We start from the raw sequence: 13,521 nt of genomic DNA, 5'->3' as shown, positions 1-13,521 counted from the left end.
CATACAAGCAGGTATTGACACTACAGGTACAGCTGTAGACAGAAATGTACAAGGTAAAGGCAACAGAGGGACGCAGCAGCCCTCTCAGAAACCAGAGCCCCCAGCAGGGCTCCCAACCACCCTGCCTCCTTCTTTCCACCCCAGGCTTTGTCTTACTTGCAAGGTGAGTTTGGAGGATCAGCCAGGGGGGTTAGGAAGCAGAAGGATTGGTTACACAGACAGCAGGTTAGGGAGGAAAGTGCAGGCAGCAGCTGCGACAGAGAGCCGCTGCAGCTGTGGTACTGGGGGTTGTGTTCTTGGTTCTACCCATCTCAGCAAGCCTGGGAGTGAATTAGCCATCAGCACTGTTTCCTTTCCACAGCCTGTCACCTAATTCCTCTCACTAAAATGTTCCAGCTAGCCTCAAACTAGCAGAGCCCCACCCTGTGCTCTTCTCCCCCCCAGGTTGGCAAGGGCTGCTGCGCTGCTCTGAAGGCCATGGGCTCCATAGTGTACGTGACAGAGATCGACCCAATCTGTGCCCTGCAGGCCTGGTAAGCAGTCCCACCGAGCCCAGCTTCTTCTCTAGCCTCTTGCTTGCCCAGGAAACAGACACAACCAGGGCACTCCACGGTGCTCCCTCCTGGCAGCAGCTTTGGAGGCACCCACAGCTTCCTCCTCCAGCCAAAACCCAGCTCTTCTGCTCAGTTTACCTGGATCCCACGGGCCAGCTTGCACCATCACCACCTCAGTGACCAAGGGTTTGATGTTGTGGCTCAGAAGAGGTCAAGGATGCAACTTGAAAGGATGTTGGGAGTGAAATGTGACCTTTGGAGAGCAACCTTGGGCTTTCCTGTAGTGCACAGGCTCCTCACCGAGGGGCACGCTGGGGTTCGCCGCCACATGCGCTTCACGACCTCTTTTGCCAGCAGCAGGGGCATGAGAGCACAGTGGCTGTCCCCTTGCATGGACACCTTGCAGCCACACCCCACCTTGGCTGCTCCAGCTCCAGCTTGGCTTTTGGAGCAGAGATGGGACGTGACCATGAAAGCAGAGTCCCCAAACCACCCTGAGCCACCTCAAACCCACAGCCTCCTCCTGCCGCCAGGCTTGCTGAGGGCTCTCAGGCTGCTTAACTAGCAGAGCTGAGCTGCTTCTGGTCAGCTCTGTGACCTCCATGGGTGGCACATCCAACACCCACCTCCTCCACTGGCAGCTTGGGCCATTGCAGCAATCCCTTCCCTGACTCCACAGCAGATGTGTCCAGCTCAGAAGACGTCTGCAAGGAGGAAAAGGACAGAAGAAATGGGACAAGCAGCAGGATAGATCCCAGGGGTTTTGGCAGCATCCATGGGTTTGCAGGTGGGAGAGTCACAGAGGCAGAGTTCTCAGGAGGAATCTCAGTGAATCCACAAAGCACATCCTGGCTTCTGCCTGCTGTGAGGAGTACACACCTGGGTGGGGGAGGTCAGGAAGGACCTGCTGAGAGCTCAGCACTGCTGAAAGTCTCCGAGGGGCCTGACTATGGGTTGTGAAGAGTTTGGATGCTTTGGGGAGGTTTTAAGATGTTACAGCTCTGGAGATTCTCTGAATCTCTGTTTCTATGATCCTGTGTGTCTGTGGCTCTCTGATTCTGTGTGTCTGTGGCTCTCTGATTCTGTGTGGCTGTGGCTCTCTGATTCTGTGTGGCTGTGGCTCTCTGATTCTGTGTGGCTGTGGCTCTCTGATTCTGTGTGGCTGTGGCTCTCTGATTCTGTGTGGCTGTGGCTCTCTGATTCTGTGTGGCTGTGGCTCTCTGATTCTGTGTGGCTGTGGCTCTCTTTTTCTGTGTGGCTGTGGCTCTCTGATTCTGTGTGTCTGTGGCTCTCTGATTCTGTGTGTCTGTGGCTCTCTGATTCTGTGTGTCTGTGGCTCTCTGTTTCTGTGTGGCTGTGGCTCTCTGATTCTGTGTTTCTGTGGCTCTCTGATTCTGTGTGTCTGTGGCTCTCTGATTCTGTGTGTCTGTGGCTCTCTGATTCTGTGTGGCTGTGGCTCTCTGATTCTGTGTGGCTGTGGCTCTCTGATTCTGTGTGTCTGTGGCTCTCTGATTCTGTGTGTCTGTGGCTCTCTGATTCTGTGTGGCTGTGGCTCTCTGATTCTGTGTGTCTGTGGCTCTCTGATTCTGTGTGTCTGTGGCTCTCTGATTCTGTGTGGCTGTGGCTCTCTGATTCTGTGTGGCTGTGGCTCTCTGATTCTGTGTGGCTGTGGCTCTCTGATTCTGTGTGGCTGTGGCTCTCTGATTCTGTGTGGCTGTGGCTCTCTGATTCTGTGTGGCTGTGGCTCTCTGATTCTGTGTGGCTGTGGCTCTCTGATTCTGTGTGGCTGTGGCTCTCTGATTCTGTGTGGCTGTGGCTCTCTGATTCTGTGTGGCTGTGGCTCTCTGATTCTGTGTGGCTGTGGCTCTCTGATTCTGTGTGGCTGTGGCTCTCTGATTCTGTGTGGCTGTGGCTCTCTGATTCTGTGTGGCTGTGGCTCTCTGATTCTATCCTCCTCTGCTTTCACTGCTTCTCAAAGTCCTTTTTGCCTTCCTCTGCTCCTAGCATGGATGGGTTCCGGCTGGTGAAGCTGAACGAGGTCATTAGGCAAGTGGACATCGTCATCACCTGCACAGGTTAGTGGTGCCCAAGGCAGGAGGACATCCTGGGTGCACAGCCCTTAGACTGTGCCCTGGCCATGTCCATCCTCTTGCCAAGGAACAGGCCAGCAGGTGGGCAGAGTGAGCAGGGCAGTGACCGGGGGGGTCTTGGTGTCTGGCAGGCAACAAGAACGTAGTGACCAGGGAACATCTGGATCGGATGAAGAACAGCTGCATTGTCTGCAACATGGGGCACTCCAACACTGAGATTGATGTGGTGAGCACAGGGGCAGCTGTGGGCCACGGGGGTGTGATGGTGGCTTTGGGGCCGTTTGGGAGCTGTGCCTGACCCTCGGTCCCTCGCTGAGCACCCAGGAGGAGATAAAAGGCCTGGACACACTGCACAAGTATCTGTGCAAGCCTCATGAGGCTCAGCAGGGCCAACTGCAAGGTCCAGCAGCTGGGTCAGAGCAGCCTCTGGTATCTGACTATGCTAGGAGTGGGGAAGGGCTGGAGAGCAGCCCTGTGGAGAAGGACTTGGGAGTGCTGGAGGGTGAAAAGCTGGGCAGGAGATGGCAGCAAGCACTCACAGGCCAGAGCCAACCTGTCCTGGGCTGATCTCCAGCAGCATGGGAGGCAAGTGCAGTATCCTGCAGCTGGGTTGGGGCAATGCCAAGCACCAATCCAGGCTGGGCAGTGCCAGGCTGGAGAGCAGCCCTGAGGAGAGGCACTTGGGGGTGCTGCTGGAGGAGAAGCTGAGCAGGAGCCAGCAGTGTGCACTTGCAGCCCAGAAAGCCAAGCAGAGCCTGGGCTGCAGCAGCAGCAGTGTGGCCAGCAGGGCCAGGGAGGGGATTCTGCCCCTCTGCTGTGCTCTGCTGAGACCCCAGCTGGAGTGCTGAGACCAGCCCTGGAGTCCTCAGCACAGCAGAGTCATGGACTTGTTGGAGTGGGGCCAGAGGAGGCCACAGCAATGGTGGGAGGGCTGGAAGGCCTCTGCTGTGAGGCCAGGCTGAGAGTTGGGGTTGTTCCGCTCCAGGGAGACCTTCTGGTGGCCTGTCAGGATTCAAAGGACTGAGAGAAATCTGGGGCCAGACTTGTGAGCAGAGCCTGCTGTGACAGGACAAGAGGTGATGGTTTGAAACTGAATGAGATCCAGACTGGGGAGAAGGAAGATGTTCTTCCTGCTGGGGGTGGTGAGAGCCTGCCCCAGGTTGCCCAGGGAGGTGGTAGATGTCCCATCTCTGGAACCATTCCAGGTCAGGTTGTTTGGAGCAATCTGCTCTAGTTGCCAGGGCAGGTTCAGGCTGGATGTTAGGAAGAAGTTCTTCATGGAAAGAGTGATTGGCACTGGAATGGGCTGCCCAGGGAGGTGGTGGAGTCGCCGTGCCCGGAGGTGTTTCCAAGGAGGCTGGATGAGGCACTTAGTGCCAGGGGCTGGTTAATGAGAAGGGGTAGGTGACAGGTTGGACTGGGTGATCCTAGAGGTCTTTTGCAGCCTGGTTGGTCCTGTGACTCTGTGACTGTTAGGTCCTCCTCAGCCAGAAGAGCTTTGCACAAGAGTTGTGCTGGAGCTTGGCTCTGTGGTCAGCACAAAAGCAGCTCCGGGTTGTTACTCGTGGTGGTTTCACTGCTCTGGGGCCATGGCTGGACCCACAGGAGACTACAGAGCCAGGACAACGTCAGCAGCTGCTTCCTCTTCTCAGTCCTGTGGTGTAGCTGCTGGGGCTTGGATCCTGTGGCAGGGCTCTAAGTGGGTTTATCCTCACCCTGTGTTGCAGGCAAGCCTGCGTACGCCTGAGCTGACCTGGGAGAGGGTGAGGTCCCAGGTGGACCATGTCATCTGGCCTGATGGGAAGAGAATAGTCCTTCTGGCAGAGGTGAGTTGTAGGCAAAGGAGCAGGAGTTGTGGAGGAAGAAAGCAAGGGCTGGAGGAGGTGGTGCAGCTGAAGGTGTTCAAGGCCAGGCTGGATGAGGCCTTGAGCAAACTTGCTCTGGTGGAAGGTGTCCCTGCCTGCGGTGGAGGGGTTGGAACTGGCTGATCATTAAGGTCCCTTCTAGCCCAAACCATTCTGTGAGCCAGAATGTCCAGAAATCACCTTCTGTGTCTCAGCAGCTCTGGTCACAGCTTGGTGTGGCCCTGGTTTGGTCCATGAGCTACTGGGTCCCGGGGAAGCTCCTGGCTTTTCCTTTATCCCACTCCAAGGCATCTCCCACAGGAGGCCTTTTGCTGAGCTAGTTGAGCAACCAACATTTGGGATTCGAGGTGTGCCAAGGTGATAAATGATGTCTTGTGCCAGAAGGGGCATGCTCCACCAGTGGTCCTTGTCCCTTCTGTAAGGTCCCACCCTGGCCTGGGTGCCCTGCTGAGGCCACAACTGCTTTTCCACTCCCCAGGGCCGTCTGCTCAACCTGAGCTGCTCCACCGTCCCCACCTTCGTCCTGTCCATCACTGCCACCACGCAGGCAAGTAGAGCTTGGCCTGAGCCAAAGCAGCCTCTGGTCTCCTCCTGAAGTGTCTTCTTACCTCAGTTGTCTTCTCCACCCAGGCTCTGGCTTTGATAGAGCTGTACAACGCCCCCGAAGGCCGCTACAAGCAAGATGTCTACCTGCTGCCCAAGAAGATGGGTAAAGCTCAACCTGTTGCCTTCTCCTTTGCTTCTGAGATGGAGCAGATGGGAGGTTGTGCTAGGCCAGGTTGTGAGGACAGCAGGACATCCCAGCCTTCTGGCTTCTCTTTACCAAGCTCAGGGGCTTCCAGAAGGTTCTAGCCACCGGGTTTGGGCTCTTGACTGAACTGTTTCTCCATCCCTCCTGGGAACATGAGGCTGACGCACTCGGCTGGCACAAGGAGCCCTCCCCTGCTGATGCCAAGGGTTCTCTGCTGCCAGCAGAGCTGCTGCCCTTGGCTGTGGGCACTCCTAATCCCTGGCCAACAGCTGTGCCAGCAGAAGCTCCTCCTGGGACACCAGCTCTGCTCAGCACACTGCTGCTGCAGAAGGGGATTTTCCTCTGCTCAGTCTCAGTTTTGGGACAAGGTGCAGCTCATCCCTGTCATGGCTGTTGGGTGTGACATGCCAGGCATGTCCACTGGCTCCTGTAGAGCATGCAAGCCTGCCCAGGGTATGGTGCAAGCCAGAAGCAGGTGCAGGAGTTCTGCTAGAAGAGTGTTTGGGTGAAAGGTTTCCCTCAGGAGAGATGAGAGGATTTAGGGATCTGGGGCATGGCAGGAAGGGACCCACTGTAAGTTTGCAGGTGGTACCAGGTTGGGTGGAAGTAGTGACCTGCAGCAGGGGTCAGCAGATGGGTCTGGCCAGGCTGGACCAATGGGATGAGGACAGTGGGATGAGGCTCAACAAGGCCAAGTGCTGGGTCCTGCACTTGGGTCACAACAACCCCAGGAATGTTCCAGGCTGGGGCCACAGTGGATGGAAACCAGTGGTGGAAAAGGACCTGGAGGTGCTGGTCAGCAGTGGCTGAAGATGAGCCAGAGTGTGCCCAGGTGGCCAAGAAGGCCTCCAGCATCCTAGCTTGGATCAGCAAGAGTGTGGCCAGCAGGAGTGGGGCAGGGATCGTGCCCCTGGGCTGTGCATTGGTCACACCTTGAGTACTGGGTTCAGTTTTGGGCCCCTCACTGCAAGAAGGACATTGAGGTGCTGGAGTGTGTCCAGAGAAGGGCAGAGCAGCTGCTGAAGGGTCTGGAGAACAGGTCTGGTGAGGAGCAGCTGAGGCATCTGGAGGAAAGGAGGTTGAGGAAACACCTTCTGGCTCTCTGCAGCTCCCTGAAAGGAGGTTGGAGATGTGGTGCTGAGGGACATGGTTTGGTGGTGACCTGGGTTAATAGTTGGGCTTGATGGTCTTGAAGGTCTTTTCCAGCCAGAAGGGTTCTGTGATTCCCTGATGCCATTCCCTGGCAGCTTCTCCCCACCACTAACAAGGTCTGGTCCCCTTTCAGACGAGTACGTGGCCAGCCTCCACCTCCCGACCTTTGATGCCCACCTGACAGAGCTAACAGATGAACAAGCAAAGTACCTGGGACTGAACAAGAATGGACCTTTCAAGCCAAACTACTACAGGTGCTGCTCCTCAGCCTCCCTCTTTCTTCCTCCTCCTTGGTGGGGTGCAGGTGTGGGGAGGGCAGAGAGGACAGGGTTAAATCCCACTGCTCCCTCGAGGGCAGCTCAGAAGCTTTCTGATCATTGCCATCTCCGTGCAGATAGAGGGGTGGGGACAGCGTGGCTGGGGCTGTGAGGCTTGGCAGGACACCAGCCCTTTGTATCTGGCAGCAGCTGTCACCCAGCCCTGGCACACGGCAGGGGGGTGCCACCAGCTGATGCCAGCTCAGCTTTATTTTTAGCCGCTGGGGAAGGGTGAGGTGGTGGCCAGCCCTGGAGATGAAAAGGTGCCACACAAACACAGATGACCTGAGGAGGTCTCCACCTCCTGTTCTTCCCCAGAGCCTCTTTCCTGCAGGAGAAAGACTTTTCCTTGGTGTTGAGGTCTTCAGGCTCTCATGTGCCACACCAAACTGCTCCAGTGCCTGGGGGGGGTTAGTAGGTCCCAGTAAATCCAGACAGGTCGAGCCAAGCTTTGGGGTTTAAGGGCCAAGTCGTGTTCAGCATCTTCATCCATGACATGACTGAAGGCACAGAGTGGACCCTCAGCCACTTTGCTGATGGAGGAGTGGCTGACACCCAGTCAGGCTGTGCTGCCATCCAGTGAGACCTGGCCAGGCTGAGAACCTCATGAAGTTCAAGCAGGGCAAGTGTAGGGTCTCCTGCACCCACGGAGGAACAACCTCCTGCAGCAGTGCTGGAGTCTGAGGAGTGACCTGCTGGGAAGCAGCTCCACAGAGAAGCACCTGGGAGTGCTGAGGGGCAACAAACTGTGAGCCAAGAAGGCCAAGGGGCTCCTGGAGGGCATCAAGAAGATTGTGGCCAGCAGGTGGAGGGAGGTTCTCCTGCCCCTCCACTCTGCCCTAGAGAGGCCACAGCTGCAGTCCTGCATCCAGTTCTGTGCACTCCAGTTCAAGAGAGAGTGAGAACTACCAGTGAGAGTCCAGAGGAGGCTGGGAAGGGGCCTGTGAGGGAGGAAGGCTGAGAGCCCTTGGGCTGTTGAGCCTGCAGAAGAGCAGCCTGAGAGGGGAGCTCATCCATGCTGGGCAAGAGGATGGGGCCAGACTGGTCAGTGGTGCCCAGTGACAGGACAAGGGGCAAGGGGCACAAACTGGAAGCCAGGAGGTTCCCCTCAGCAGGAACTAGTGGACTTGGAGGGTGCTGGAGTCCTGGAGCTGCCCAGAGAGGCTGTCCAGAGAGGTTGTGGCATCTCCTTGTCTGGAGGTAATCCACACCCACCTGGACACTCTGATCCTGTGCCAGCTGCTGTGGGTGCCCCTGCTGGAGCCGTGGGGTTGGACTGCATCATCTCCAGAGGTCCCTTCCAGCCCTCACCGTGCTGGGATTCTGGGCTTTGCTTTTGCACTTCCATGCACCCTCCTGCTTTCTGCACTGATGTTGCCCTCGTGCCTTGAAGCAGTTGGGTGCTGTTGGCTCTTCCCTTCCCACACTCCCGAGTGAGGTTTGATGTTCACACCACAGGGGGCAGGGAGCCCAATATAACCTGGGATTTATGGGGGAGGAGGTGAGGACCAAATCCATTTCTTCTCCTCAACTTCACAAAAAACTTCCTCCCAGGGAGGGTGCTGGAGGCCTGCAGCAGGCTGCCCAGAGAGGCTGTGGAGTCTCCTTCTGTAGAGACTTCCAAGATCCATTTGGGTGCCTTCCTGTGTGACCTGACCCTACTTTGGCAGGAGGGTTGGACCTGATCATCTTCAGAGTTCCCTTCTGCCCCCTGCCATTCTCTGGGTGTCTCCCCACGCCCAAACCCACCCCTCTGACACAGGGAGGAGCCTCTTTCCTCTGCCTCTTTTCACCAACCCTTTTTTTTTCTTCACCCTCTCAGATACTAAATGAAGTTCCTTCAGCTGCAGTCCTGGAAGCTCCTGAGCAACAAGACCCCAAACTCTCTTCTCGGCTCGTGTACAGGACGAAACCCTGCAAGCTTCCTAAGCTGCAGCCTCGCAGGCTTGCTCTCGTAGTCGACAGTGTGGTTAGGTTATTTATTTATTAAACTAGAGTTACCCAACACGCAGCCTCTGCCCCCGGCGGCCCCTGCTGCCCCCGGCGGCCCCTGCTGCCCCCGGCGGCCCCTGCTGCCCCCGGCGGCCCCAGCGCCGCCACCTGGGGCGTGCCTGAGTCCTGTCCCATTTCCTTTCGGTTTTGCTCTCTGGCTTTGGGGTTTGCTCTTTTTTGGGTTTGGTTTGCTTTTGGGGTTGGTTTGGTTTGGGGTTTTGTTTTTTTTTTGGGGGGGGAGGGGGTGGAGACTTGAGAGGATGAGAGAAAGTGTGGAGAAGGCACTGGTGGAGCTCTGCGTGGTCACCGCCGAGGCCATGTGTGCGGTGGGAGCTCCTTCACAGCCCCGGGGGGTGTGCGTGGGGGGTGGATCTCAACGGCTTGAGTGTGGCTGAGTTTTGTCTTTCTCTCACCATCTCAAAAAGCTCCAAAGCTGCTTTGCTCCAGGTGCTCCCAACCAGTGAGGAGAGTCCTCTGGGAATTCTGCTTGGGACACCCACGGGCTGGTTCCACCAGCAAGTTGCTGACCTTGGCCTTAGCGCCGCTGAAAGCTGTAATGAAGGGTCCAGGGCTTTAGTGGGAGCTTGCAGGACAAGAGAGTGTCCACCCAGAGGGTGGTGATGGTGGGGTCGGACCCACCACTGCTCCCTTCATCACAGCTTGGTGGCCTTCTCCTGCTGCTTACATTACGAGTGCCAACCTCCTCTGGTTCAACCAAAGTCATGGTGGGGCTCTGGGGCAGCCCTGGGGGAAGGAGCCTTGAAAACCTCACCAAAAACTGCTGCTGCTGCTGCTGCTGCTGCTGCTGCTGCTGTGTTGGGGACCCCTTCCCAACCCAAGTGGAGCTCACTGGCCAGCCTGGAGGTCTTTCTCCAGCCTCGCTGAGAATCTTTGGAGCTTTATTTTCTGGGTGATGAAGTTGGAAGTGCCCTCAGAGTGGGCGAGGTGGACACTGGAGTCATCCCCACCCCGATCCCACACGTGGGGAGGAGTTCGGCGGCACTAAACCACTTCTGCCACCTCAAATCTTGGCGTGCCAGAGCTGATGGAGAACAAATTGGCCACGGGTCCTCTGTTTTCTTAACCCAGAATGTGCCACCCAAATGCTGCAGAAGGCTCCAAGGTGATTTCTGAGCCTCCAAGTCTCTGCATCCCATCACTTAGGTGATCCTTCTAAACCAAAACTGTCCGACCCCTGTGGCACAAACACCTCTGTCCTGTGGCTGCTGCTTTGGTACTTGAGTCCCTCATCAGCTACAGGTTCTTCTTTGGTCCTCAGGGACTCGTTTGCCATCGTGGAAAAACGCACAAGAAACCATGGAATTATGGTCTGGTGGTCAAGTCCTTCTCATGGCTCTTGAAGCTGAAGTCAGCTTGACCACTTTGGAGCAGATCTGCTCATAGGTTTGCTTATTCTAAGGCTCGCTTTGAAATGTCTCCAAGCCTCGAAGTAAGATCTTGAGAAGACCTCTGAGGAGACCTTAGGGCTCTGAGGAGACTTTGAGCAGACCTGAGGGCTTTGAGGAGACTTTGAGCAGACCTTGGGGCTTTGAGAGGGCTTTGAGGAGACTATAAGGTTTGATAAGTCCCTGAGGAGACTTTGCAAAGGCTTTGAGAGGGCTTTCAGGAGACCTTAGGGTTTTGAGAAGACCTTCAGGAGACTTTTGAGAAGGCATACAGAAGACTCTGAGACATCACTGGGGCTTTGAGAAGCTTTGAAGAGACTTTGAAGCTTTGAAAAGTCTCTCTGAGGCCACAGGACTTTGAGAAGGCTTTGAGGAGGCCTTGGGAGGAGCTCAAGGCTTTGAGAAGGCTTCACCATAGACTGCTCACTAACCATGCACTTGACATAATCTCTCCTCCTCACGAATTTATCCAGATCCTGAAGATTTTTGAGGTGCAGTCCCCCCGAGCTATTAGAAGTGTCCCTTTGGGGTCTTCCCCCACGCTGGATCCCCTGGGTCCACATCAGGCCACGGACCCTGGAGCTCAAACTCTTCTCCACAGAGGCACAGCCCCAAATCCTGCTCGAGGAGAAGCCTGCTTGTGGGGTCACCCTAAGATCCCTCTCCACTGCGTGAGCCTTCAGTAGAGCTCACACAGCTGCTTCCTTGCTCTGTGTCCATTGCTGGTGCTCTTCTCACCGCTGGAATTCCTTCTCCTCACTCCTGGAGTTCCTTCATCTCCGTGTTGAAACTCTTTTTATCAAGAAGGTAAGAGAAAAAAGATAACACTGATGGCAAAACCCCACCTGCCTTGTCCCACCTTCACCTTCACAGCCCTTCTCCATGACAGAGGAAAGGAGAACATGGATGGTGAAAGCCTTGTCCCACCTCTACCTTCAAAGCCCTTCTCTATAGCAGAGTGAAGAAAGGGGAGAACATAGAGGATGGAACTCCACCTGCCTTGTCTCACCTCCACCTTCAAAGCCCTCTCCGTGGCAGATGAAAGGAGAACATGGATGGTGGAAGCCACCTGCCTTGTCCCACCTCTACCTTCAAAGCCCTTCTCTATAGTAGGCTGAAGAAAGGGGAGAACATAGAGGATGGAACTCCACCTGCCTTGTCTCACCTCCACCTTCAAAGCCCTTCTCCGTGGCAGATAAAAGGAGAACATGGATGGTGGAAGCCACCTGCCTTGCCCCACCTCTACCTTCAAAGCCCTTCTCTATAGTAGGCTGAAGAAAGGGGAGAACATAGAGGATGGAACTCCACCTGCCTTGTCCCACCTCCAACCTTCAACGCCCTCTCCATAGCAGACTGAAGAAAGAACACAGGTGATGGAACTCCACCTGCCTTGTCCCACCTCTACCTTCAAACCCTTCTCCATCTCCTCCCACTCCTCCTTCAAGCTTCTGGCTCGCTTGGCTTCATTCCTTAATCAGTCCAGAATCATCTCCTGCAATCATCTCACGTAGCTGGGGAGGGGTTGGTTTGGTTGGGTTTGGGGGTTGGTTTGGTTGGGTTTGGGGGTTGGTTTGGTTGGGTTTGGGTTTGCTTTGGTCGATTCCTTTTCTCTTACTTTTTTTTGTAATGTTAATTAACTTTTAACCAATTCTGGGCAAAACCCAAGAGGGAAACCAGGTGATTTTTGTAGGTGCCACCAGCAAAAAACCCCGCGCGAGGCAACGGATTCTCAACTCCGAACGCGTCATCAGCCTGCAGTGAGGAAAAGAGTTCCCAAAACAAGGCTTTTTTTTGTACTCTTCCTGTCTGAGTGGTTGTCTTAGAGCAGCAATAAAGACTCTGTAATCTCCAAACACAAATAAAAGGTGGAAAAACTCAGCTGCTCCAGAGCTTCTCTGCAACCCGCCAGCAGCCGACGCAGGATTTGGAGGGTTAGGGGTGGGGGGAATGGAGGGAGAAATGGTGGTGGGGGCTCGGGGTGTTGTGTCCTTGGAGGTGTTGCTTCCTCCTTGAAGGTGTTGTCTGCTGGCTCCAGGTGTGGCTTCCTCCCTGGAAGTGTTCAAGGTCAGGTTAGATGAGGCCTTGAGCAAACTGGTCTAGTGGAGAGCGTCCCTGCTGTGATGATGATCAGAGGGCTTGGAGCATCTCTGCTGTAGGGACAGGCTACAAGAGTTGGGGATCTGTGAGCCCTGGGAGAAGAGGCTGAGGGAGCTGGGGGTGTGCAGCCTGCAGCAGAGGAGGCTCAGGGCAGAGCTCATTGCTGTCTACAGCTCCCTGGCTGTAGCCAGGTGGGGTTGGGCTCTGCTGCCAGGCAAGCAGCAACAGAAGAAGGGGCCAGAGTCTCAAGTTGTGCCAGGGGAGGTCTGGGCTGGATGTTGTTAGGAAGTTGTTGGCAGAGAGAGTGATTGGCATTGGAATGGGCTGCCCAGGGAGGTGGTGGAGTCTCTGTGCCTGGAGGTGTTGCAGCCAAGCCTGGCTGGGGCACTTAGTACCATGGTCTGGGTGCCTGGGCAGGGCTGGGTTGGACTGGGGGAACTTGGAGGTCTCTTGCTTGATTTGATGGAGTCAAATTTGGAGTGACTCCATGGAGTCACAGAAGGAGACTCAGCTCTGTGCTGAGCTTCCACCTATGCACTCTGGTGGCTGTGTCCCTGAAGCAGCTGGAGCTGTTTGGGTTCCCAGGGGGGGCAGGGAGTGTCTGTTAAGGGTCCCGTTCTTGGGGAAGTTGTTTTGATCCATGCTGGAAGAATCCTATTATCTCCTCTGCTCCTGACCCACCAAGTCCCTGCTGTGGAGCCAGGACACAGCTCCCGTCCTGCCCAGACAGTCCCAAGGCCTTCCCATGGTCACCTCATCGCCTCTGGGTCCCCCCAAAACCTGTCGCCTGCAGGCACTCCTCGACCCTGCTTGAGACCCCCCTGTGGGCAGCTCAGTCGCCTCCGGGTCCCTCCCGTTCCCAGACACTCCTCCATGTCCCCTCCAGGGGCACCTCAGAGCATTTCCCACCTGCGCCCCCTCGCCATGGACACCTCAGGGTCCTCCCCAGCGCCTGTCCCTCCCAGCTCACACCGCGTCCCTCCGGTTCCTCCTCAGGGTCTTCCCCAGCCTCTGTCCCTCCCAGCTCACACCGTGTCCCTCCGGTTCCTCCTCAGGGTCCTCCCCAGCGCCTGTCCCAGCCCCCCCTGCGTCCCTCCGGTTCCCTCCCCGGGGTCACTCCCTCCCCACCGCGGGAACCTCCCCGGGACGCCCCGCCCCACCCTGCAGCTCCCCCAATAGGAAACGGGGGCGTGTCCCATGACCCCGCCCCTCGGCCCAGCGGACCAATCGTCGCTGCGGGGGCGTGGCCCGGGCCCGGCCCCCACGTGCTCGGCGGCGCTGCAGAAGCGGCGCAGCG

General features: G+C 56.4%; 1 protein-coding gene across 1 annotated transcript in view; it reads left to right on the top strand.

Moving 5' to 3' along the window:
* Positions 1-8,734, top strand: part of AHCYL2 (adenosylhomocysteinase like 2) — an 85,299-nt gene extending 76,565 nt beyond the window's left edge. The window contains exons 10-17 of the mRNA XM_064142782.1: positions 445-533; positions 2,559-2,629; positions 2,776-2,870; positions 4,372-4,470; positions 4,988-5,056; positions 5,140-5,218; positions 6,546-6,666; positions 8,552-8,734. Of these exons, the coding sequence (XP_063998852.1) occupies positions 445-533; positions 2,559-2,629; positions 2,776-2,870; positions 4,372-4,470; positions 4,988-5,056; positions 5,140-5,218; positions 6,546-6,666; positions 8,552-8,558 (630 nt within the window). The 3' untranslated portion in view covers positions 8,559-8,734. The remainder of the gene's footprint in view (positions 1-444; positions 534-2,558; positions 2,630-2,775; positions 2,871-4,371; positions 4,471-4,987; positions 5,057-5,139; positions 5,219-6,545; positions 6,667-8,551) is intronic.
* Positions 8,735-13,521: the final 4,787 nt, after the last annotated feature.

The sequence above is a fragment of the Pogoniulus pusillus genome, chromosome 4, assembly GCF_015220805.1.
Source record: "Pogoniulus pusillus isolate bPogPus1 chromosome 4, bPogPus1.pri, whole genome shotgun sequence".
NCBI lineage: Eukaryota > Metazoa > Chordata > Aves > Piciformes > Lybiidae > Pogoniulus > Pogoniulus pusillus.
The sequence above is the reverse complement of the archived record's forward strand: the minus strand, read 5'-3'. Positions and strand labels throughout refer to the sequence as shown.